Source organism: Dermacentor silvarum, chromosome 3 (assembly GCF_013339745.2).
Source record: "Dermacentor silvarum isolate Dsil-2018 chromosome 3, BIME_Dsil_1.4, whole genome shotgun sequence".
Taxonomy (NCBI): Eukaryota; Metazoa; Arthropoda; class Arachnida; order Ixodida; family Ixodidae; genus Dermacentor; species Dermacentor silvarum.
The window spans coordinates 63955938-63983435 of record NC_051156.1 but is presented as its reverse complement, the minus strand read 5'-3'; the positions used below and the strand labels follow the sequence as shown (position 1 = coordinate 63983435).

Below are 27498 nucleotides of genomic sequence, written 5' to 3'. Positions count from 1 at the left end.
TGAGTTTCGGGAATGTTACTAAGGCAACGCGGCCTAAATACGAGAAAATACTTTGAAATCCGTGACGTCACAGTGACGTACCAACGTTGGGAATTCAGCACGAAGTGCAAAAACTGAAACTTTGACCTTCATTTTCTCTTTTAATAATGAGCCTATTATTTCGAAATTAACGACAACAGAGTTTTCAACGAAAGCTTTATCCGTCTAAACTGATTCAGTGTATGGTATTATCGTCCCTTGAAGGAAGTGCTACCTGTTGAAAAGAAGACACACTGAATATACCTTTTCCTTGTCATATATAAGAACGTGAACTTTTTTTCGGGGAAAGTGGGTGTCTTACGCGTGAAAACCGTGCGCTAGTGATTATTCTGGCAGGCCTGCCTTCTAAATCCCGTGGTCAAGCAGGCGGACGCCAACCTATGTGTATGCAGTAGCGGCCACTCAGGAGCGCTCCCCTGGAAGGCGAGCAGGTCGGCTGCACATAGTAGTTGTTGAGAACCACTCCCGTGCTGGCAAGTGCGTCGATGTTGGGCGTGGGGATCTGTGGGGAGCCGTGGAAGCTGACGTCGCCCCATCCCTGCATGAGGTGAAAACGATGCGAGGAGTTTGAGGAGATGCATATAGTTTTTGGCTTAACCTAAACGAACGTGTGTGTGCGTGTGTGTGTGAGAGAGAGAGAACACGCACGGAAAGAACAGCAGAGTAGAGCGCTCGGTTACCTGGAACAGATGCGTTCTTAAAGTGAGCACAAAAAGACACGACCACGATGAGAATTTTGCGAGATAGGGAACATAATTAATAAAATTCTGGCGTTTTGCGTGGCAAAACCACGATCTGATTATGAGGCACGCCATAGTGGAGGGCTCCGGATGAAATTTGACCACCTGTGGTTCCTTAACGGTGCACCAAATGCCCGGTAAACGGGCGTTTTTGCAGTTCGCCCTCATCGAAATGTGGCCGCCGCGGCCGGGATTCGATCCCGCGACCTCGTGCTTAGCAGCGCAACGCCATAGCCGCTAAGCCACCACGGCGGGTCCCGAGATAGGGCACAATGCCGCACAGGGCCTTGACCGAAAGTTTAATATGAATTCATATTACTTGAATGAATTCGTGTTACTTAAGTAACACACGATAATTAAAGGGAAACCAACCTGCCTGTGCATTTCTTTAGGTCACATCACTTAATAAATCAACTAGCAGACGTGCTTCACGATCAAGTAAAGAGTCTGACAGTTCAGATATGCACTTATCATGTTGACTTTCTAAGAAAAAGCCTCGACAAGTTGAAGTGCCCTTTCAATCCTTGTGCTTAGCAGTAACTGTAAGAAAGTCTGCATTGGGCAGAGTGGCATAAGCATCAATGAGGGCCTACTCAGCAGAGAAAAATTGACAGTCACTTTAGTAACCTTACGCGACCAGAACGTGGAAGCATTATGACTTCTTTAATTAATTGGTTACATCCATAATACGTGACGTCATACATTGTCACCTGTCCTCTACCTTAATCCATCTTGCTCTAATTTGTACCAACCTTAATTCACTTTATTCCGCCTTAATCAATCTTGCTTTAATTTGTGCAAACCTTAACCCACTTCAATTCCCTTTAATCGACATTAATGCACTTTAATCCACGTTCATTCACTTTACTTCTCCTTAATTCACTTTACTACACCTTCATTCACCTTTCTATAATTTGTTTCAGCTTGAATTCCAGCTTGAAGACGCTGATGACGTCACTGATGATTATTTTTGGCACTGCTCGTTGCCTACAACGCCGGCTTTTTCTGCCTCATCGGTCATATACTGCTCTCGCATTAATAAATAAGAGGGAACGACTTCTGGCATCTGCCCACATGCGGTTGCAAGCCTTACTTTAATCAAACAAAATTGTCACTAAGCAGAAGGATGAAAAGACTCGGGAACTTTTAAAGCGGAGTTTTCTTTTTGCCGTGTCTACTGCTAAAGTCAGTGTAACTAGCTTTTAAGCATAACTTACACATTTCTTCTTCGCGTACGTGCAGGTGGAGGTGCGAAATTTCGAACATTTGGTTTTAAATAAAGGAAGTCAAAATTTCGCCCATTTGCTTTAACAAAAAATACAACAGAAGGAGCGGTACGGAATTATAATTGAAACAATCGTGAAATCAAACCGCTCGGGGCCCCGCCTACGCTCTGTGACGGAGGTGAAACGTGAGAAGCCCAGCGGCCTGAGAGCATCCGTGCGTGACGTGCGCACATGGCCCGAACCATCGAGCGTCGCGAACAAGAGAGCCTCTCCAGGTGGGGTATGCAGGAAACCCCGTGTATGGAAAAGTTCGGGATCTCCACGAGCTCTGGCGACGCCCTCAGATGAATGAGCTAATGGTATCAAGGCTTAAAATTTAACCCTTGGCATGCCACCGGTTTCATTGGCTTATCTAGATTCACTGTTGGGTTATCATCACTGGGGCGTTACATCCTGGGCGTTCGAAGGAGAACGAATCACGTGTTCAAACCGTCGGTGCCTTCTTTCATTTGTTTATCGTTCCACTCGGTGCATTACCTGTTCAAGCAAGGTCAAAAGAAAAATTTAATCTTTTAAAGTATTCAAAAGAAAATAAATGGTCGGCGTGAGAATGCGCCACGTTGTTACTGTTCGCATTTGAGGGTGGATAGCCAGATAATGTCCTAAAGGGTATAGACACGACCGTGATGCCCCCCCCCCCCAAAAAAAAAAAAAAAAGGCGTGGCGAGCGGCTTGCGCCAAGTGTACAGGTAGAGAGACTGCTAGTCACGGTATTGCGATATTGCGTCGATAACAAAAATTGAAAGTCACTTAAGTATCCTTACGTGATTTGAGTGCGAAATCATTATACGTTCTCTACCTAGTTGGTTACGTCCACGTACGATACGGGACGTCATACACTGTCATGTGTCCTTCACAACTTTACTTTACTCCACCTTAATCGTCCTTGCTCTAATCTGTAACAACCTTAATCCACTTTCATCCACCTAAATTAACCTTGCTTGAATTTGTACCAGCCTTAATCCAGCTGAATCCATCTTGCTTTAAATTTTACAAATCTTAATCCACCTTACTCCACTTTAATTCACCGTCATTCCATTTACTTCCCCTTAATTCACTTCACTCCACCTTAAGTCACCTTACTCTAACTTGTTCTAACTTTCATTTTGTATTACTATTGACGTCATCCCGTCACTGATAATGATGATTTTTGGTACCACTCGTTGCCTACAACGCCGACTTTTCTACCTCAGGGGACATATAATGCTTTCGCATTAAAAGCGGCGCTATAGCGCGTAACATTGCCTTGTCTTTGTTCGAAACGAGTAAGCGGCGTGCGCAGGGTGCTTTCGGTTGACATACGTGGCTCTACCGTTTGTTGCCATACGCACGTTAAAACGTTGAACGCAAGCACCTTTGCGGGACCTTACCGTACGCGTCCCTTCAAGACATTTACTCCCGGGCACTCAAATGAACAGCAGACCCTAAAAGACGGGGCACCGTAGGGTGCATCGTGCCAATCGTATCCAAGCCAAGACAACCCATTAGCGGCAATCCTGTTGCTAAGCGAACGCGTCTCGCTAGGCTTACGGGCGCGGGAACGCGCTATGCGCTCATAACTAACGTTTCAAGTGAATTTAGAGGAAACAAAGCTCATTTCAATAGTTACTGACCATCACCGAGAGTGAGGGCGTAACTATCTCCCGATTTCACGCTGAAGAGGGGGCCATGGGTGCCGCCATGTCCGACTACGCTATTTCTTAGTGTGCGTAAAGATTGCGAACGTTAAACTCGCCCATTACCATAGTGTACGTAAACAACAGAAAGCCAATAACGTTCGGAGCATACACAGTGAGAACAATGCTATTTATTTAAGTAGGATTACGTTTGGTTGCAAACGCTATCAGAAAACTCTATTTTGTTGTCTACTCCTTTTGCACTTTTCGCGCTCTTTGTCTCTCATTTTGCCATCGAGCAAATTCAGGCGAGCGAGAAACTCCGGGCATCCTGCAGAGCACCGCAAAACAGCGCCCGAGTTAAACCATTCACTAACATGGTTAAAGCTGGCGAAAACAGATGACCAGATGAACAGATCTGCAAAAATAATCTTAACTCCTCGCAGAACATATTGGTGTCGGTGTCATGAACGGAATCGACCGCTGCGCTGCCACTGGTGCAGTCCTGCACCCGCGCTGTAATGCGCCAGCTGCTCTGTCGCAACCCGCGGACCACCGAGGTGGTGTCACTGTTTTGACCCATTCCACCGTAAGTGACAAGTCTGGATGGAGCCATCCGAAGCACCCCTGGTATCATGGAATGCGGTCGTCATTGCGCAGAGGCCGAGTAGAACATTTAAGAGGCACCAACGAACAATGTCTAGTTTATAGGCTGGTAAATTGCGAAAACTTCCTTGTCATTGATTTAGTGAACATGTTGGTAAATCCGACTTTCTGTAATTCCTTAACAGCATGTAATGCAGGCGGAATGCACTTGTCGAGGAGAAGCCCACGCAGTAATAGTTGTAGCGCGGCCTTGCTGTCTGAAAAGAGAACTAAATGCTGAGGCTGATAGCAATTCAGTTTCTGCAAAGCTGCTGCAATGGCAACGCTTGCACATACCGCAGAAGACACGACGCGGTCAATTCCTACAGCCCGTGTGGCATTGAGGGTCGGTATCACGTATGCAGCTACGCTGGCTCTGTTCTCCTTGTCAAAAAAGCCGTCGGTGTAAAACTGCAGATGTCTGTCGTACATTCTGTCGATATGTTGTACCACTAAAGATTATGCCTCTGCTACAGCTGTAAGTCAGTTGGTGCGAATATGCGGAATGCGTGTTTTAGTGGGTACCTTCCCATATCGGCGTAGCAGGCAACGAGGCCCTTGACATTCTGGCGCGCAAAGCGCGGCAATTCAAGCCCACGAAGAAGGCTCTCCAGGATGCAAGAAAGAGACATCAAGAAGGGCATCTTAAGCAACTTACATTCGCTGAGGTCTCCACCGCGTAAACCTTGTGTGCTTAGAGGACTAAACAGAATACCGCTCTCCTTTATCGCATCCGCACAGGGTCAGCGCAAACTCCAGCTTGGCGGTGCACGACAGGACTTCCTCCATCATCGTCGAGTGTGCATTGTCAAGCTCTTGATGACAGTGAACATCATATATTAAAGTGTCCTGAATTTGACTCGGAACGTAAAAAAATACATGGACTCCAAGACCGCCGCCAAGAACTATGCCAAAGGAAGAATCTCGCCGGAAGCGCTAAGAAATTTAGCCAACATTCGTGAAGATCGAGATGTTTACATTATATAAATGCATGCACCCGCACACTCCTCCCTTCCCGAGAACGAAATAGCTCATAACCTGGCTCAAGAACTGACGGACCGAGCAGGTGACACGCAAATACTGGGAACGGAGAGAGACCGGATGGCCAGCTTTATCGAGATCACTAAACACTATAAATTGGGAAAGGCCCGTTTCCCTGTGGCACACTCTTCGCTAAGTAGACGGCAAGCGTCGGCATGGCGCTTGTTACAAACATATACATATCCGAATCCGGTGCCCTACCATCGTCACTATCCAGAACTGTACACCGATAGATGCAGATTCTGTCAAGAAAGGGCAGACTTGCAGCATATGTTTGGGCTTGTCCTGGGACACCCATACGGAATACCACACACAAGACCAGAGAGCAGTGGGAGACCGCGCTGCTCTGGTCTGCACCGGAAGACCAACTTACAGCAATCCAGCAGACCGAAGATGCTGCCAGAGCCCAAGGGCTCGAGGCCGTGATCTAGGTAGAGAGGCCTAGGTCTCACGTCATTTTCTTCCCGCGAGGAAATGAGATATTTAAGCTTTGGCTGCTCCTAAAGTTCCTCCGAGATACAGAGTTGGGAAGTGAATGGTGAGCCGTAAGGGTCGCCACGTATTGGGCTCCGAGTGAACTTGTTTCTGGAACCTGGTGGTGTTGTACTGCGAAGTGTTTCTGACCGTATCGCGGTTATGTGGCGTTCAGACGGAGCAATTGCCGGCAACTTTTGGAAGGCTAGGTCCACCTGCAGCAAGCAACAGCCCTCCTTGTTCTGCTGCTTTAATTGGTGAAAACTTGTTCGACATTACAAACCAAAACGTAACGCGAAACATCCGTTTCTTGACTTTCGCATGGAAACCACAGCGCCATTATGTCAAGGGTGACGCCGCGAATTCCAAAGCGTTGTCTCATATCTGGACCGTTTTGAAAGCCCTTGAAACCTGCCATTCCCATAAGTTGGTTCGTTTAGAAGGCACCCGAGCAATTCTATACTGGTAAATATTAACCGGACGTGAGTAGACGCTGTCAAATAAATGACGTCACCGCCAGCTAAGGCGAAAACTTGAGAAAGGCGTCGCCATCTGTGTTATTATTCCTTTTGCGTCTCTGGACGCTTACCACGACTCTTCTCACGCTAACAGTGACAGTTAGCGTACTCGTTAGCGTACTCTTAGCGAATTTTTGTTAGCTACTGCTCACCCGCGGCAAACAGTATGGGTTGCTCCTAACCCGGCGAAACTGCAGCGGTTGGATTGGTCTGCTTGCTGGGCATTCATACCACGGCTACTTGACGACGTGTTTCCGTGCGGGTACCGAGGCCGGCATTTTAGAAGCCCCCGCCACCGATGGCATTTCTCCTTGGACGAAATTTAATGAGGTGTGCTGTGGATGCTTGGGGTTGTGTCAGCTAACGGAGTGATAAATGACAGCGTATAGAAAGTGACAGAAAATGGCATGGCACACAAGTGCTAACTACCAACAAAGGTCGCTGATAATAAATCTTTGCTTATAGTTAGCACCCCAGTGTCGTCTTTCTGTTTTTGTTCTCCTCCAATACAACGTATTCATGAGGCAGAGACATGGGCCGCCGTTTTGCCAGTCGCCAAGCTCCGTGACCTTGTCGGTTTTTCGCTTTACGTCTTTGCACAAAGTGGCGCTGTTGTACGGTTTCAAGCATGTAGAAACGACTAGCCCAAACTTCCACATAGCATCTTGCTGTACTTCACCCCGGGTCAGAGCAGTAATCACTGCGGGTGGAGGGACGAACATGTCAGTCGACGGTGCCATGCACCGTGTCATCAAGGTCAGCGCAGGAGTACGAATAACGCTCCCACGACTGTTTGCCGGCGCTGCGAGACCTCGGCTTCCCCATAAGTAATATATCATGGCAACAATAAAGATAAAGCGCATGGAATTGGCGGGCGCAGATGAGAGTAAAGCATAATAAAGACATTAATTCACTCAACAAGTTTATGGGCTTCTTCTGATTGTGAATGAGGGGTTTCCGTGTTCTGAATGGTACGTCTAAGATCAAGTTTTGCTCGGGAGGTCCTATATACCAGATGTCTTTTCTAGACCACACAAATTTTTGAAATGATACCGGATGTTCAGAATTAAGCTTTACGGAATTTTAAAAAAATTGGCTGTGGTAGGTAGCATCATTATTATCGTTGAGCTGGGTTATTCGGAGAGGTGCACATTAGTAGCACGAGAAATCCAAACACATACTCACCTAATTAACAAAAATCACTGATTAACTTTTCAGTTAATTACTTCACGACACATTGAAATTAACAAATTGTGGCCGATGAGCTTGTCAGGCGTATCCACTCGGAATGAATTTCCAGAATGATACCAGTTTGGAGATATGCGCTATCACACTCGCCGTTAAAATGCACTGTTGTTACACTTACTTTTTTTTAATCAAAATGCTGTTTTATACATTCAAGCACTAACGTAACTGGAATGCTCATGTATTTCGACCCACACTTTGGGAAATAATATCTCGAAACTGGTGTCATCCTGGAAATTCATTTCAAGTGGATGCGTATTGCAAACTCACCGGCTAAATTGCAATATGTGTCGTAAAGTAATTAACTAAGAAGTTAATTAGTAAATTTTGGTTAATTAGTTGAATATGTGTTTCTACTTCTAGTGCTATTATTGTCCGCCTCTTCGGATAACTCAGCTAAAGAATAGGGATTACGCTACCTGCCACAGGCGATTTTTAAACATTCCGTAAAGCTTAATTGTGAACACTCGGTATATCTACAAGCGCGGCGAACCTGGCGTTTTTGCAAAAGTGGTTCCAGACGAGATTGACTTACGGTGCCGGTAAATGCATGAGCGTCAGAAGAAAAATGTATTCATGAATTTTTTTTATGATGTTCTTAAAGGCAGATGTTTAAATGGCAAACTTGAAGATAGTCACACTTTAATGCACTCTCATTTTCTTTTTCTAAATCTGTCGCACCAAATTCGAGAAATTTATCATAAAACTTCAACCGGAAGTCCAGGCAATATCGAAACCAAGCACTCTGGGAGCGCAGAAAAGACGGCCCCGTTACCATATCAGACCGAATTTTCAGATTTTCAAGATTTAAAAGAGGATGAGTGTGCTTTCAAATGTGACTTCCTGCAATTTTGCCATATAGACAACTGGCCCCAAGGCACTAATGAAAAGGATCATTACTGAATTTTGTTAATTATTCTTCTAAAGCTCACGTTAATAGTGGAGAAACATGTCCACCGCGCCTAGGAATTCGTATGCAAGAGCGCCACCTTCACTGCGCTCATTATGTTTTTATAAAAAATCTCTGTGTGTGGCCTAAAAATCAGTAGTCCCTCCCCTGTCGAAGAAATGGGGGTTAGCGAAGCTTGTCGTGTGCTTCTTCGGTGTTCCTCCGAGGGAATTGCACTGACGAGTACCACGTTGTGCTCGAACCACAACAGGTCACACGAACTGCAGCTGGCTCCGAAGTTCCGGTTGAGTAACTCGCGTTGAAACCTGGTCGTCGAACCGGGGAAGTTGGCGCTAGCGTTGCCGAGGCGTGAACCACCGTTGTCGGCTTCCTGGAGGGCTAACGACGCTGACGTTTGGCCTCAACATAGCGCTCCCGCAACCCGGGGTCCGCGGCTCTTCGCTGACGTTTCGCCTCGGCTTCGGAAGCCCTTACGCAAGAATCGGCACGTCGATGACGAGCCCTTACCCGAGCGTGGTGTTCATTCCATGAAATTTCTTCAAAATGAAATCTGTCCGTTACGTAAGGCAATGAATGGCTCATATACCTCCTTAAGCAATGGCTCATAACCCCGTAAACGCGGCCTCCCCATTACGACGACAGAAAGGAAGTGAAATTATACTCTGGAATGATTAGCGGCAACGCAGCCAGCTGTGGAAGCAGACGACGACGACGAACGTGGGAGCAGTGGCACGAACGCGTGCCGAGCACGAGCCACCTGTGCAGCTCTGAGAGCAGCTGTTTTTTTAGCGTTACATCGCCGGCGTATGCAAGCGTCGGTTGAAAAAGGAACACCCTGTATAAACATGAGAAAAGAGAAATTGTGTTTCTAGGCAACCACAGCATTAATGTCTTTCGTATTTAAAAGGAAAAATAAAAACATAACTGTATGAAGTAGATTTTCAATTCATAGCCTCTTTATAGCTTAATAATTCTTAGAGATTGCAAAGAAAACTAAAGTTTCAAGTTTACAGGTGTGTAAATCAGCAATTTAAAGCGTCAATTTTGCACGTAAGGTGCACATAATATTGCATGTAAAGTGAACAAAATTAATTTATTATATATCGCTCGTATGTACACCATACACTTGTGATTAGGACTTTTGCACAACCTTTGTAAACATTTTAACAATTTTACGTAAGCAGCAAATTAATTTCAATCATTTAATTGTCCGCTTGAAATACTCCAATTAACAGACGCAGTTAACATATCTGCGATACCTGTTTTTCGTGCACAGTTACATAATTGTAAACTTCGTGCTTCTATAATTAAAAACCTTTTGTTAAATTTTGTACAATTTTTCAGGCATTTTACATTTCGATTCAATGTTTCGCTTCAAAGAGTTGATAGAATTTACATTTCCTTCTGACATGCAACACATTTTATTTCAATTGGTCGAGCAGTTTTCTACCTTTTGCATTCATTGAATAGAGAAATCGGAGTTGTTCCCGAGCTGAAGCCTTCTCTTAACCAGCATTTTCTTTTATTGCGATAGCAATTATATGGACACTCAAAAGCAGATTTCTGCCGTCGGCGTCGGCGTCGCCGTCGCCGTCGCCGTGAGGTTCCGTATGACGTCAATGGAGATGAAATCGTCGCCACGCGCCGCCGAACGCTGTATGTGCGAGTGAAAGAGCGCGAGGGACGCGCGCTTTCACGGGGAGTGAACGCACGGCGGAGAACAAACGCGCGTTCTGCGCTGTGCTCCCTTAAGGGCTGCAGAAGTAGGCGTCTCTTTCCTCCTCTACAATCACCATATATGTAGAGTAAACGTACCTTCTTCCGACGCGCGAAAGGCTTTGGGGGAGGGCGGGGGAGGGGCAGGGAAGGGAGGCGACGTTTAGCTGCGGCACGAAGTGCCTATTTATATCAGAGGCTCCGGTAACAGTCACCAACGCCGCACGCATTTTGAGCGAACGCGGGCAAAACGCCGGCGGCGTCGACAACAGTTCTGCGTGTTGCCGGTGCTGCTGCATGTCCAAGTTTATACAGCTGATAGAGCTGCTATCATTACTCCGTATAGCTCTCTTCAAATTTGCTATCGCAATTGATGCTTCGCCTTTCAGGTGAAACTGCGACAACTTTTTCTTCTAACGGCCAATTAATTTGAGAGAAAGATTAACATCCATGGCGTCTTGGGTGCTACGCTGGAAACGTCACTAATATTTTATTGCGATAGCAATTATATGGACACTTAAAGCGGATTTCTGCCGTCGTCGTCGCCGTCGCCGTGAGGTTCCGTATGACGTTCAACGGCGATGAAATCATCGCCGCGCGCCGTATGCTGTATGTGCGAGTGAAAGGCCGCGAGGGACGCGCACTTTCACGGGGAGCGATCGCACGGCGGAGAGCAAACGCGCGTTCTGCGCCGTGCTTCCTGAAGGGCTGCAGAATTAAGCGTCTCTTTCCTCCTTTACAATCGCCATATAAATAAAGGAAACGCGACTTCTTCCGTCACGCGAAAGACCGTGAGGGGACGGCAGGGAGGGAGGGGAGGCGACGTTTAGTTGTGGCACCAAATGCGTATTTATATAAAAGTTGTCGCAGTTTCACCTGAAAGGCGAAGCATCAATTGCGATAGCAAATTTGTAGAGAGCTATACGGAGTAATGATAGTAGCTTTATCAGCTGTATAAACTTGGACATGCAGCAGCACCGGCAACACGCAGAACTGTTGTCGACGCCGTCGGCGTTTTGCCCACGTTCGCACAAAATGCGTGCGGCGTTGGTGACTGTTGCCGGAGCCTCTGATATAAATAGGTACTTGGTGCCGCAGCTAAACGTCCCCTCCCTTCCCTCCCCCTCCCCCCCACGGCCTTTCGTGCGTCAGAAGAAGGCGCATTTGCTCTACATATATGGTGATTGTAAAGGAGGAAAGAGACGCCTACTTCTGCAGCCCTTAAGGGAGCACGGCACAGAACGCGCGTTTGTTCTCCGCCGTGCGTTCACTCCCCGTGAAAGCGCGCGTCCCTCGCGCCCTTTCACTCGCACATACAGCGTTCGGCGGCGCGCGGCGACGATTTCATCTCCATTGACGTCATACGGAACCTCACGGCGACGGCGACGGCGATGCCGACGGCAGAAATCTGCTTTGGAGTGTCCATATAATTGCTATCGCAATAAAAACGATGCGAGGTGTGAAGGTGATAAAGACTTCCGACGCTGCTCGACGAGTGTCCCGTTCTGATCTCGTCGAAAACCTCCGAGCCGCCCAGAGGCCCTGGAAACAGTCACCAACGCCGCGCGCGTTCGGAGCGAACGCGGGCAAAACGCCGACGGCGTCGACAACAGTTCTGCGCGTTGCTGGTGCTGTTGCCTGTCCAAGTTTATACAGCTGATAAAACTACTATCCTTACTACGTATAGCTCTCTACTAATTTGCTATCGCAATTGATGCTTCGCCTTTCGGGTGAAACAGCGGCATTTTTAACACGAAAGTGTTTTATGCCGGGGTCCACCAAGACTTCACTGACGTATTTCCGTCACGGAAATACGTCATAGAACATAATACAAAGAAAGAAACCAGAAGAAAAAGTTCCACAAACATGCAAAATTTGGAAATTGAACCCACGACCTCTCGGTCCGCGACGATAGATCGCCGAGCGTTTAACCCATTGCACCACAAACGCATTTGCAGAGAGCTACACAGACGCGCCTTATATATCTAACACTCCTCCATGTACCCGCGCTCTTGCTCGGGGCGGTGCCGCCGCCTACGAGCAGAAAAGAGAAGTACTGCATTATGACACTAACGCGCACCGACAGTGAACGCTTCGGTGGTCTCAGCACTACGACGCCTCGATGCCAGCATTCGAAGGGACGCTGGCATCAAGAAGCACTACCAAAGCCACCTAGGTGGCGTTCACCGTACTCAGCACAGCGGAGCGTGGCCTCCGCAATTAGCTCTGAAAATGTTTCTGAAGTTGATCGCGGAGGCTGCAATTACGACGCGCTGTACGCGCTGATTTGACTCGGTGTCGATTCAGTTACGTGCTTTGTCTTGCGCGTTGTATTAGTGTGTCAGTTACGTGCTTCGTCTTTCGCGTTGTGCTAGCGTGTGCAGCGTAGTGCAGCTTCCATATGCACGACGGTTGCTCATGGTCATCGACGTTGGTAGTCGTGATGGAGGAGACGTGCCACCAGGCGTCAGCGTGGGTGCATCAACGCCTAAGGGCGCTTTAGCCACAAAACACCAATAGACATTATATATCAATGTGCAATAAACATTACACTACTTCTGTGAAGACACGTTTCACTTTCGTGTTCTATACCGATTCCTATATAAGAGGGATCAACCACATGTTTTTATAATGGTTTACTACTCCATAAAGAAGTTCATATACTGCATATCGAATAGTTAGCACATGAATGTTTCAAATCACACACAAAACAGATCCGTTCATAGAAGGTCAATAAATGTGAGCGTTATGCTTCATAGGAGATATTTTATTGCGATAGCAATTATATGGACACTCAAAAGCAGATTTCTGCCGTCGGCGTCGCCGTCGCCGTCGGCGTCGCCGTCGCCGTCGCCGTCGCCGTCGCCGTGAGGTTCCGTATGACGTCATTTGGAGATGAAATCGTCGCCGCGCGCCGAACGCTGTATGTGCGAGCGAAAGGGCGCGAGGGGCGCGTCTTTCACGGGGAGTGAACGCACGGCGGAGAACAAACGCGCGTTCTGCGCCGTGCTCGCTTAAGGGCTGCAGAAGTAGGCGTCTCTTTTCTCCTTTACAATCACCATATATGTAGAGCAAACGCGCCTTCTTCGGACGCGCGAGAGGCCGTGGGGGAGGGGGAGGGAAGGGAGGCGACGTTTAGCTGCGGCACCAAGTGCCTATTTATATCAGAGGCTCCAGCAACAGTCACCAACGCCGCACGCATTTTGAGCTAACGCGGGCAAAACGCCGATGGCGTCGACAACAGTTCTGCGTGTTGTTGCTACCAAAGCCGCTCACCTTACTTCGTATGACATTGCTGTGTTGCTATCGCATTCATTGCTTCGCCCTTAGGGCGAAACTGTGACATTTTCTTTTTTGCTAGAGCCAACGTTTATAATACCTATTTTTATGCAGACGTTAGTTTGCCCTTTGGCGTCAATAAGGGTGCGACATATGATTGTGAAGCCTTGTTTTCCGCTTAAAGTTGAAAAAAAAATTCACAGCATATCCACGGGGTGAATGATGATGAGTGGGCGAAGCTCCGGAGGGAATCATCGGATCTCCCACTTAAGGGGACGCTAGCACAAACGCGTTAGAAACGTGCAGTACTCTCTAGTAAGGGGGAGTGGCCACAGCGTCTTACGCAGCCATTTACACATGCCTGAACGTGCACCGCGTTTGCCGACGCCATCACATGACTGCCGAGAGAGTATACCCCCCGTATTCATAAACGCTCTTCGACTTGAACTTGACTTGCCACCGCTTTGGGCAGCGCGTTCGAAACGCGTTGAAGGTAAGGCGGAGAGGCCACAGCGTCTTACACCAGCTTCTTACACGGGCCGTAACGCGCTAGCACAAACGCGTTAGAAACGCTCTAGAAACGCGGCCTTTCGTTAATGTTCGGTATTTATTGCCATCGTGGTGCGTGTGTCCATGTCCGCTTCGTGGCGTAGTGGGCTAACGCCGCGCGCTCGGAAGCGAGGGGTCCCTGGTTCGATTCCGCGCTACGGACACAACTTCGGAATTTTTTTTCTCATTTTTCTCAGACTGGTTACACACTACTACTACTACGACGACGACGGGGACGAACGGGTGCCGCTATAAGAAGCTTCGCCCCTAAAAAAATTGTCGCAGTTTCACCTGAAAGGCGAAACATCAATTGCGATAGCAAATTTGTAGAGAGCTATACGGAGTAATGATAGTAGCTTTATCAGCTGTATAAATTTGGAGATGCAGCAGCACCGGCAACACGCAGAACTGTTGTCGACGCCGTCGGCGTTTTGCCCGCGTTCGCTCAAAATGCGTGCGGCGTTGATGACTGTTGCCGGAGCCTCTGATATAAATAGGCACCTGGTGCCGCAGCTACACGTCGCCTCCCTTCCCTCCCCCTCCCCCCTACGGCCTTTCGTGCGTCAGAAGAAGGCGCGTTTGCTCTACATATATGGTGATTGTAAAGGAGGAAAGAGACGCCTACTTCTGCAGCCCTTAAGGGAGCACGGCACAGAACACGCGTTTGTTCTCCGCCGTTCGTTCACTTCCCGTGAAAGCGCGCGTCCCTCGCGCCCTTTCACTCGCACATACAGCGTTAGGCGGCGCGCGGCGACTATTTCATCTCCATTGACGTCATACGGAACCTCACGGCGACGGCGACAGCGACGGCGACGGCGACGCCGACGGCAGAAATCTGCTTTGCAGTGTCCATATAATTGCTATCGCAATAAAACGGGAGTTGGGAAACCAGTTGATTTCAGTCTAGGTGTGCGATCAGGCGAGCAAATGAATCGGGTCACCACCCAGCATCCGTTGTTTGCAGTGGTAGAGAGGCCCACAGTTTTTGGTAATAAAGTTTCCTGAATACCATTCTTGGCAATTATTTCGTCATCAGCCATACGTCGCACATTTCTTAGCGACAGGCGCTTTAAACTAGAACTGAGCAGTGGCGACAACTACTTACAACTTAGAGAGCAAGTCATACCCTTGACTGTTGTGATTGTGGGAATATTAAAAAAGAAGTTGTCGCAGTTTCACCTGAAAGGTGAAGCATCAATTGCGATAGCAAACTTATACAGAGCTATACGGAGTAATGATATTAGCTTTATCAGCTGTATAAACTTGGACATGCAGCAGCATCGGCAACACGCAGAACTGTTGTCGACGCCATCCGCGTTTTGCCCGCGTTCGCTCAAAATGCGTGCGGCGTTGGTGACTGTTGCCGGAGCCTCTGATATAAATAGGCACTGCGTGCCGCAGCTAAACGTCGCCTCCTTTCCCTCCCCCTCCCCCACGGCCTCTCGCTCGTCGGAAGAAGGCGCGTTTGCTCTACATACATGGTGATTGTGAAGGAGAACAGAGACGCCTACTTCTGCAGCCCTTAAGCGAGCACGGCGCAGAACGCGCGTTTGTTCTCTGCCGTGCGTTCACTCCCCGTGAAAGACGCGCCCCTCGCGCCCTTTCACTCGCACATACAGCGTTCGGCGCGCGGCGACGATTTCTTCTCCAAATGACGTCACACGGAACCTCACGGCGACGGCGACAGCGACGGCGACGGCGACGCCGACGGCAGAAATCTGCTTTTGAGTGTCCATATAATTGCTATCGCAATAAAAATAAAAAAACCGCATATCCACGGGGTGAATGATGATGAGTGGGCGAAGCTCCGGAGGGAATCATCGGTAAACCGTGAATCTTCCGTGTAATTCGCCCAGTCTCGCCGCACTAAATCGAACGATTGACTTCCACCAATGACACGCGCCATAGGTGACGTCATTCCTATTTTATAACAGCGCCCTTCATTATAATTGCACCATCTGCCGCTTAAGGGGACGCTAGCACAAACGCGTTAGAAACGTGCAGTACTCTCTAGTAAGGGGGAGAGGCCACAGCGTCTTACGCAGCCGTTTACACATGCCGGAACGTGCACCGCGATTGCCGACGCCATCACATGACTGCTGAGAGAGTATAACCCCCGTATTCATAAACGCTCCTCGACTTGAACTTGACTTGCCACCGCCTTCAACGCGTTTCGAACGCGCTGCCGAAGGCGGTGGCAAGTGAAGTAAGGCGAAGAGGCCACAGCGTCTTACACCAGCTTCTTGCACGGGCCGTAACGCGCTAGCCCAAACGCGTTAGAAACGCGCAGTCTTTCGTTAATGTTGGGTATTTATTGCCATCTAGGTGCGTCTGTCCATGTGCGCTTCGTGGCGTAGTGGTTAGCGCCACGCGTTCAGAAGCGAGGGGTCCCTGGTTCGATTCCGCTACGGCCACAACTCTCGGAATTTTTTTTCTCATAAAAGTAGACGTGGCTATCTACTACGACGACTACGACGACTACTACTACAGAGGAGGGACGGACCCACACCCTAAGGAGCTTCGCCCCTAAAAGAAGACCGATGATCTCCTCTATGCGTTCGTTTGATCAAGTCTGGTGACCGGTTTGGATGAAAACCCACACGACGCGGATGACGTCGACGGACCGTTTTCAGCCGGGGGGCATGTCCACACAAGGTGGCCAGGTTGGCCTCTGCCATTACTCTGCAATCATTGATTCTTGCATTTCGCTGTATATTACGCGCATTATAATAAAACACACGGGAGTCGTGCGCAGGGAACGCTGCTACGAAATAAACCAGCCATTGTTGGCTGTAAACAAGGAAGGAAGGAAAGAGTGGAGAAGGAAAGGCAGGGAGGTTAACCAGTTCAGGACAACCGGTTTGCTACCCTACACATGGAAGCGGGGTGAGGGGTAATGAAAGATGGGGAGGAGAGAGAGAGAGAGAGCATATAACGTACACAGCACACACATCTTCAGTCACAGTTCGTCACTCTTGCGTGATGCGTGACATCACTGTCATAGCCGCTTGTCCAAGCCCGTTTCCTTTAAAAACCTAAGCAGTCCCTTCGTTGCTTTCAGCTGCGATGTCTTCTGTCGACGACACGCGAGAATGGTTTCAATTGACAGTGTTCGATTGTCCAGGTGTGCTAGAACGGACGCCAGGGACTGTCTCGGAACATTATATTCAGGACAGTCGCATAGAATATGTTCTAGCGTCTCCTCGCAAAGACAGGCATTGCAAAAAGGGTTGTCGGCCATTCTAATGAGGAATGAATAAGATTTCGTGAATGCCACCCCTAGCCATAAGCGATAAAGCATAGTGGCCTCTTTTCGGCGGAGTCCAGTTGGCATACAGAGATGCATCAAAGAGGGCAGGTGGTAGTGACGATTGCTCCGGTTGGTCTGGCTGCTTGGTGTGCACCATAGAGAGAGCGTGATCTCCTGTGCAAGCACTCGAAGTCTGCTGGCTGCGTCGGACCGTGAGAGTGGTATGGCCTCTTCCTGTGTGTCGTCAAGAGCTGCCCGAGCGGCATTATCGGCGTTTTCATTCCCTATGACGCCGCAGTGACTTGGAAGCCACTGAAACGTCACGTGGTGTCCTTTCTCCTGTGATGCATGGAGTAAGTATCTAATATCGAATACGAGCTGTTCGTATGGCCCGCGACGCAGAGCTGATAGCACAGATTGTAGGGCTGCCTTTGAGTCACTGAAGATTGACCATTGTCGAGGTGACTCCCGATTGACGAAACGAAGTGCCGCACGAAGAGCAGCTAGTTCCGCAGATGTCGATGCCGTTGGGTGGTCAGTCCTGAAGCTAATGGTAATAGCTCTTGCTGGGACAACCACAGCACCGGACGAACACTGGAGGTTTGTGGAACCATCAGTATAAATATGTACACTGTCCGCATACCTCTCGTGTAGAAGAAGCAGAGACAGTTGTTTCAGCACAGGTGACGACAGCTCAGATTTCTTCTTGATTCCTGGTACACTGAGATGTACTGTGGGGCTAGACACCAAGGGGGTATCGATGGTTTAGATGCAGCGGTGAAGCCCGAGGGAAGTTTGTCGTTGTACTTGATGATAGTTTTAGAGAACGATGCTTGGCGCCGGTCCGAAGGTAGTGTTGCAAGGTGGTGATAGGGGGCACGTGCAAAATGTCTGATGTGCGTTCTCAGGGCTTCCACCGTAATGTGAGTTTGCATCGGATGGTCCCGAGAAATCGCAATAGTTGCCTCTGTTGACGTGCATCTGGGTAAACCAAGGCAAACTCTGAGTGCTTGAGCTTGTTCTGCCTGCAGAACACGAATATTTGTCTTGCAAGTGTTGTTCAGTACAGGTAGACTATATCTTAAAAACCCGAGAAAGAGAGCTCTGTAGAGTTTCAGCATTGCCTCTACTGACATCCCCCATGTCTTTCCTGTCAAGTATTTAAACAACTGGGAAGTTGCTGTCAGGCGCCGTTTCATGTAGGCCACGTGTGGGCTCCAACAGAGGTCTCGGTCAATGATTACGCCAAGAAACCTGTGGGTTCTGACATAGGAAATGGTCCGCCCACTGATTGAGATGACATAAGGCGTCATTGGTTTGCGAGTAAATGCCACTAGTGCGCATTTTTCTGGTGATATGCTGAGACCTTGTTTACACAAGTAGCTCGCTGTCAAAGTTGCTGCTCTTTGAAGCCGCGCACGTATCTGAGGACGTGTGACTGCCGAAGTCCAGACACAGATGTCGTCTGCGTATATTGAAATCTTGATGGTAGTTGGTAAGTATTCAGCAAGTCCAAGAAGAGCGAGGTTGAATAGCGTCGGGCTGAGAGCACCGCCTTGAGGAACGCCTCTGCTCGTATAGCGTCGCGTAGTCGGGCCATCGTCAGTTAACACAAAGAATGATCTTGCAGATAGGTAACTTGCAATCCACAAGAAGACTCTACCACCTAGGCCAACCGTCGCAAGAGCATCGAGAATGGACTCATGTAATACGTTATCGTATGCGCCTTTCACATCTAAGAATAAAGCTGCAGATAAACGCTTACGGGACCTTTCGTGCTGAAACAAAGTATTCGTTGAAGCGGGTAGGCTGAAACCGAAGAAGAGCACTGTGAGTAAAAAAAAAAAAAAGGGGGGGGGGATCTACTAGTAACATCAAAATCTTGCAAAACATGCAAGGCATGAACGGCTGAGACCCCCTGTGACCAAATGCAGCTTGAAGAAATCACTTTGGATATAACAGCCAAATATGAGAATGCCGCCGCCGCCAGTGAGCAATCTGTGAGTATGAAAGTGTACCCGGTACATGTTTTGTTTCACCTGCGTTATTAATTGGTTCTTTGTTTCCTTCTCCCCCTGCTGTAATGCCTGCGGTCTGTGGGCACTGTGATAAAGAAAAAAAATAGCAACTGGCACTTTAGTGGTACAACTGCGCCGTAGTGCAGCATCCGTATATAGCCTGTGTACGCACCAGGTCGTCGGCAAGGATGAACACGATATGGGGCGGTGATTTACTGCTTTCCACTGTGAGGGCTGTCATAGCGCAGGCGAATAACAGCGACAAATGAAGCATCTTTGGAGGCTGGCGACTCCGGATGCGCGGCTGGCAGCGTGCGGGCATGTTCGAACAATACCTGCGGACGAATGTGCACAAAAACGGGTCATCGAAGCTGCGCATGATTTCGTCCTCGAGTTTATTGACTGGCGCCTACTTTTTACCAAGTCAGCGTTTAGGCAAACGGAAATGCGAGCGCTGTGGATTAGAGAGCAAACGGGGGAAACCGATATTCTAGTTGACCTTACGAGGAAGAAAGGGAGCTAGGCAGGTCACGTATTGCGTATAGCAAATAACTAGGGACGTGCGAATATTCGAAAGTTTCAAATAACGAATCAAATATTGTCCTAATCGATACGGTCTCATCGAATAGTCACTATTCGTATATGCAAACGTTTTTCGAATACTTTTAGAATATTTCAGAACGCGCCTCCTCACGCCAGCGTTTTGACAGCGAGTGTCCGCGGTCATCGAGTGTGATTTGTTCATGTTTGCCTGCGCGCGCTGACAGCATGCTGGTTAAATTACTTTGCAAGTTTATGCGGCCAATAAAACTAGTATCGTTACTTCGTATAGCTGTCTACGCATTTGCTTTCGCAATCGATGGTTCGCCTTTCGGGCGAAACTGCGACTTCTTTAGGGGAGGCCGCGGAAAAAGAAATCGCTCAAAATGTTACCCCGCATATTGAACGCACCCCCAACTTTGCGCATATTTCCCGGGAAAAAAGTGCGTTCATTATGCGAGTAAATACGGTACATAAAGCATGAGAACTTTCGTAGTGGAGCAGGCTATGCATCGCTTAGGTAGCCATACTTTACAGGCTGTACAGCCATCATTCGCACTCTCTGAAGAGCCCTGTTCATGAGAACAAACTACTTCTTTGCTTCTAATGCTCCATTTGTGCTACTAATAAACAACGCTTCATGACGTACTTTGTAATGGCAGAAACTTGCTAACCTAAAAATACTGGTATGTGAACATCGTTTTATAATAATTGTGACAACGGCTGTTCGTTATTTGAAGACTATAAGAAAAGTATTTGATGTTGGATACGATTCGATTGACTTTTGGCACTATTCGATTCGCATTCGATTCGACTTCGAAAATCACTATTCGCGCATCCCCGCTGATAACCGTTTGCCTATTATAGAACTACAGAGTGATAACGAAGGAAAGGGGCGTGCATTCGAGCTCGGCAGAGAAGTAGGAGGTGGCGGGATGAGATTAGGAAATTCGCAGGCATATGGCAACTGCCAGCTGGTACGAGACAGGCGTTATTGGATCGTTTATCGTTTCACTTAAGCGATAGCCTCACTCAAGAGATGTGTCACGCCGCCACGTATCACGATCAACACCGTATGCGAGCCGCTGGCTGTGCACGCTTCTATGCGTCTTGCCGGCATACGCTTAATATGTTGCTACTCAAACAAAAACTAATGCGTGCCAATTGTTGTCTCAGTTTTTTATTTTTGCCTATGGAGAGGTTTTCCTTAGCCGGCGACTTTCAACTTAAGAGAAATTTGTGACTTGTGCTGCAGTAGGCACTTCACGCTTAGTCGCCATTATTACGTTACCGCTCATTGAGCACAGGCAGCATAGCTAAAACACCTAACCCACCCACGAAAGGTCGCTAGATCAACGAAAGAAGGCCTTAGGCTCTCTCCAACGCTATAAATGAACATTACTTTATTTATACTCAACTTATTTCATTGAACATTTATATTGTACGTGTCTGAGGACCACCGAGACTGGGACATTAACTTGCCTTTTGTGACCTTCGCCTACAACTCTTCTCGTCACGACACAGCTGGCTATTCACCTTTTTATCTACTGTTTGGCTACGACCCACCATTACCTATGGACACCATACTTCATGCTCACGCAGACACATCCTCTGCCTATGCTCGTGATGCTCTTGCCCGTGCTGACATCGCCCGTCAGGTTGCCCGCGATCGCTTGTCGGCTTCACAGGTCAAACAAAAATGTCTCTATGACCGCCGACACCGGGAGGTGAACTTCCCTCCAGGATCGCTCGTCTTGCTGTGGTTCCCGTCACGTCGCGTTGGCCTATGCGAAAAACTTCTCTCCCGTTATGCTGGCCCTTACCGCGTCGTACGCAAAGTCACTAATGTGACCTATGTCACCTCCACCAAAGATGTTACGGGGAGAATATATATAGAATGGATATATTTACAGGGTAAGGCGCACAACGCTGCAGGAATCATTCAGGGGAGCGCGTGCACACCAGAAAAACCACCCGTCGTCGTCGTCATCGTCCAAGCACCGACCACAGGATCGCCGCTCGTGACAATATTTACTGCTGTGTATTTCGTTCCGATTGTTTCTTTCTCCCGAGTAAAGCAATATTGAGCGACACACGGTGGGTTCCGTGTACACGACAGCCGTGGCTTTCAATTCTGGTTGTGTGCAGGCGTGCCTCGAGTTTGGCGACACGAAACGCCTTACGTGGTACTGGCGGCGTTACACTGCGGAACCAAATGCAGTATTACTCGTATTCCTGAGAAGAAGATGATTTACACGTGACTGTCTGCAGCCTTTAGTATTTCCCAGAATGCCACAACATCATTCGGAGAGAAATCTGGTGTTCTGTTGCGTTTCTTTGTGACAGTGCACTTTCAGACGCGGTGGTGATTTGAATGTTATAGTGTTAAAGAGGCACCCTGAAAAAAAGAGCGACTGCTGGCATCGACTCACTGCTACTTTCCAGCACAGAAATGCCAAGAAAGACAACGAAGATTGCTGACTCCAAACTTGCGCTGGAAATTTTTCTGGGTCCCTGGTCATAGAGGAATCTTTTTAGTTGAATCAGCTGGCTAGCTCGCATCATCGTCACTAAATGGTCCAGTCTTGAATATTCTTCTTGATTTCGCCTTTATAGCAGGAGCTAGATTTAAATGCCTTTTAATTCTAAATTGTAATGAATCGTCCCTACATTCCGCAGGTGATTTCCGACATCTAAAGTTCCGGTGGAACACGAACAAATCCCTTTAACGACAATGCGAGGTGACCTTATCGAGCTTCCGTTGTAGAGTTCCTCGCCCAAATTTTTATCTTCATAGATATGCTTTATCCATAACTAACCTCGGCTCTCTTTGTAATGTACCAGAAACTATGGACCATTTCTTTCTTTCTTGCCGCCGCTTCTTCTCCATACGCAGAAAGCTCCTCATATTTCCAACTAGTAAGTTGGGGTTAGCGCTTACTATACCAAACCTTTACTATATCCTTTGGTGCCTGTCAATTAGGCACCAGCTATGGTTAGATAATTACTGCTCTACACAAGTTTATTGCAGCGTCAGGAAGGTTTCGCTGCTACGGTACCAACCGTGGGACACGTTACTTTATTTATTTCTCCCTAAATTTATGAATAGGCCTCTCTAAATTTGTTAGCATTTATTTGCCTAATGCTTTGTTTTCAATGTTTGCCTTTACCCCTTTTGGTATTTTGTTTGGTGAACTTTTCAATCGACACAGTGTGGACAATCCCCCCTTTGGGCGCGAGCCATGATTTGAGGCAACAACAACAACAACAACAACAACAACAACAACAACAACAACAACAACAACAACAACAACAACAACAACAACAACAACAACAACAACAACAACAACAACAACAACAACAACAACAACAACAACAATCACTCTGTGAAACCAACTAGGCCATCAGCACATTCACGCAAATTGTGGCCTAGACCGCAAGGCTGAACCCATTTGTTGCAACATCATCAGCACCACCACCGCCACATTTCATCCACTCTTCCTGAATAGTAGAGAGCTTAAGTACAGCACTGCGCCTGAGATGGTACGAATATTTACACGTGTTCTTATTCATACTTTTTCCGGGGACTGCATTTCTAACAACTTAACGTTATCGCTCAGCGCAAGACACGTCTGCATGATTTGGAACTGACTCGAATGTTATCGTTGAGAATGTTGATAATGATAACGCGATTGTACGTTCTGGGAAGTACGTATGCGACCACCAGCAATTACGCTGGAACCTTGGCCGAGTCATGTATAAAAGCCGACGCTCTTGACCCGCCGATCAGATTTCGACGATCGCCGACTGCGCTTGCCGCTATCGTTGTGCTTCGAGTGTCGCCTGCTTTTGTGGGCACAGGTTCATCCAACAAAAAGTTGTTTCGTGATTAGCAGTTTTGCTTTTGTGTTGTTCACCGTCACTGCAATGCGACAATACAATATGGAAATGAAAGAAAAAAAGGTGTGGAAATGGTATAGAAACGAATGCTCACCATGCACTGAAAGCTGCAGTTTAAGCTGAATGAACCAGGGACGTGCAAGGTGCTGTGGGAGTGCTCTCGCCTTACTCTGGGACCGAATGCTTCGATTTAAGTGACGTTTCAGCGACGGATAGTGGCACCATCAGTCGTAATAGCTCGTGCATCCAGTAGTGGCTGAGACAGACTGCACTGCACCCTGGAGGCATTCGAAATACAAATGAGCTCAAAGTTATGAAATTCCTAGTACAAGTATTTATTACGCTAACGTGACCATACCTGTATGCGGACCGAATATGAACAATAGCAAAAACAGCTATACGTTGTCATGGAGAAATCCAGATCGTTGTCGTATTACTGCAATATTATTCCGCTGATGGAGGAAACCGTAATTTAAGACTACCATGTTTATTCTGACATGTAATAAAAAGAATAGTAAAACACTGCCTAAATATATATTTCAAAAACAAGTTGCCACTAGAGAAATTCAAGCCACCACCTGCGGGAAACGTCATTCATCGTTCGAAGCCCATTGGAAAGCAAGGTTGTGCGGAGTTCAACGCACGTTAGGGGCATGTGTACGTCAAAAGCCGTGGCACTTTTCAGGTATACGACATCAATGTAAAAAAAAAAAAACATATCCCGGTTACTCGCGCGCACTTCATTGGGTGTCGTAAACGGACCAGCGAAGCGTGCAAGTGGCGTCACCGGAAGCTTTGTGTCGGGTCTATGTTCTGAACAGGATGCACAGACTCCAGCGTTACACAGTCACAATTTTTGTTTTCAATATACGCGGTGTGCTTGCACTGCAGTAGCAGCCACAGGATTGATTGTCCTCCTGAGAACTGAGCTACAATGTGCAACCATTTCCCTTAATCTTTTTATTGGCTTTAAAAGATGGGTTGTTTGGCTATCGAAAGTGCCAGCTATCGCAAAATTATAATAAAGAAAAGAAAAAGAAGTATATGAAATTATGAAGTAACGAACCACCCTGGAATCACGCCCATAGATAACAGAAGAAAACCGAGAAAAATAAGCACTTACAAGAGTACGACGCTAGCATGTCATGGGAACATAGTAGAAAATAAAACCAGATAAGTTACTGTTTGCAAAGAACTTGCTAAGCCCCAGTTCACGAGAACATTCTCTGTAGCTTTGAGAGTTAGTGTGTTTTGTGGGCGAATGACTAAGGCCGAGAGCATTTTCTGCACAGAGAAAAAACGTCTAGCTAATGCGTCGAGAAATCTGTGAGGAATCTCTCGCAGCTGGTCATTTTGCGGGCACTTAATGAGACAGTGCTCCACAGAAGCTTCTGGGGTGCCGCAGTTGGTGCGCGCACAGGATCTGATTTTCCTTGCACGATGCACGTGCATGTGTCGAGTCCTTCCTCTGTCCGTGCTTGTTCTGCGATATTCCTTGGAAAATGGGGTATCAACAATCCGAATCTAAAATTCTCACGATGCAAGAAACAGTGGCGGACGGTTACCTCTTTGCGTAAGCGAAGTAGGAGCGCGTCTATTGTGCGGTAGATTTTGAGGTTTGCATGGAAGCGAATCACATGGTCATTGGTATACAATAAAAATTAATGCGCGCATGCTCACGAAACGCTCTCGTCCGGCATAACTTGCGCAGTAGTTCGCAAAGGAGACTTCTCGCATGCGATAGCGAGAAGGCAATTTGTGGCAGTGTGTCTAAAGTATGTGCTTCCGCAGCTTGTTTATCTGCTACTTCATTGCCTATTGTACCAATATGGCTTCTAATCTGCTGTAAATGATGTTGACTATTGTTAAATGTCGTAAGAGCTACCGTTTTATCAGTATCATAACATAGTGAAGAATACTCACATTGAAAAAAGGTAATGCGTTAGCCTCTTTAGGAGACCCGCCGCGGTTGCTCAGTGGCTATGGTGTTGGGCTGCTGAGCACGAGGTCGCGGGATCGAATCCCGGCCACGGCGGCCGCATTTCGATGGGGGCGAAATGCGAAAACACCCGTGTACTTAGATTTAGGTGCACGTTAAAGAACCCCAGGTGGTCCAAATTTCCGGAGTCCCCCACTACGGCGTGCCTCATAATCAGAACTGGTTTTGGCACGTAAAACCCCATAATTTAATTTTTTTTAGCCTCTTTAGGTCTGCTTTAGAGTCGAAGAAAATTACGCATTTGTTAATTGAGTGTGCACTTTCGGCAAAATATTTCACAGCTTGACAAATACTTTGTTGCTGTATAGATGACGTCTTATGAGCCAAGCGAGAATGTTTCTGTGTCCGACGCGGGAATGTAAAAATCAAACTTTTTGTGCATTACAGAAAAGCGATCGTACGAGGCTACTCTAATGAAGCCACTAAGTTCCAGCGTAAGAAGCTGGCTCCACGGCAAAACAGCGGAACGAGGATAATGGTAATGACGGCGAAGATAACGGTGAACGACCCAGTGACAGTGACGGCGCGACGCCGATCTCAGATGATGGCATCCCAGCTCGCATGTGGTGGCCTCGGAATGTGACCCTAGGTTGGGATAAATTGTTTTATTGCGATAGCAATTATATGGACACTCCAAAGCAGATTTCTGCCGTCGGCGTCGCCATCGCCGTGAGGTTCCGTATGACGTCAATGGAGATGAAATCGGCGCCGCGCGCCGCCGAACGCTGTATGTGCGAGTGAAAGGGCGCGAGGGACGCGCTCTTTCACGGGGAGTGAACCCACGGCGGAGAACAAACGCGCGTTCTGCGCCGTGCTCCCTTAAGGGCTGCAGAAGTAGGCGTCTCTTTCCTCCTTTACAATCACAATATATGTAGAGCAAACGCGCCTTCTTCCGACGCACGAAAGGCCGTGAGGGGAGGGGGAGGGAAGAGAAGCGACGTTTAGCTGCGGCACCAAGTGCCTATTTATATTGTTACGGGGAGAAAATATATGTATTTACAATATATACAGAGGGTTGTAGCTCTGTGGCCAGGGTGACACCATCTACCGAGCTCCGAGACACTTCAGCCTCTTCTTCCCCTACCAACGTCATTTTGTCCACAGCGGTACAAACTCGTACGTGACATGAACCCCCCGGTGGCAGAAGCATCGTCTCGATGCTTCTTAGGGTGTCTAATCAGCGTGCGAGTTATAGGGCTTTAGTCGCGAAACGTGCACGATATCAGTTCCTGGGGTGGTAGAAGACTTTGAATTCACAGGTGAGATCTCATATGTGAGGCTGGTGACTTGGCGAAGAACTCGGTATGGCCAGACGCATCGTGGCAGCAGTTTTTCGCAAAGGCCGACGCGACGGGAGGGTAGCCAAAGCAGAACAAGGGACCCAGGGCCGAAATGAGCGTCCCGACGATGACTGTCGGAACGGTGCTTCTGGATAGTCTGAGATGCCAGAAGATGGTCACGGGCAATACGACGTGCTGCGGCCGCGCGAACAATGGCGTCGTGAGCATAGAACGTGGTAGTGGTGGCGTCAGAAGGGAGCAGTGAGTCAAGAGGAAGGAGAGGGTGACGGCCATATAGTAGATAGAACGGGGAATTACCAGTAATATCGTGACGCGACGAATTGTATGCAAACGTCACGAAAGGTAAGGTGCTGTCCCAATCCCGGTGATCATAACTCACGTACATGGAGAGCATGTCCGTAAGTGTACGGTTGAGACGCTCGGTAAGTCCGT

General features: G+C 47.9%; 1 protein-coding gene across 1 annotated transcript in view; it reads right to left on the bottom strand.

Moving 5' to 3' along the window:
- The window catches only part of LOC119444434 (arylsulfatase B), a 69608-nt gene extending 45568 nt beyond the window's left edge, over window positions 1-24040 (bottom strand). Inside the window, exons 1-3 of the mRNA XM_037708835.2 lie at window positions 23861-24040; window positions 19499-19661; window positions 418-577 (exon numbers count right to left, since the gene is read on the bottom strand). Coding sequence (XP_037564763.2) covers window positions 418-577; window positions 19499-19648 — 310 coding nt within the window. The 5' untranslated portion in view covers window positions 19649-19661; window positions 23861-24040. The remainder of the gene's footprint in view (window positions 1-417; window positions 578-19498; window positions 19662-23860) is intronic.
- Window positions 24041-27498: the final 3458 nt, after the last annotated feature.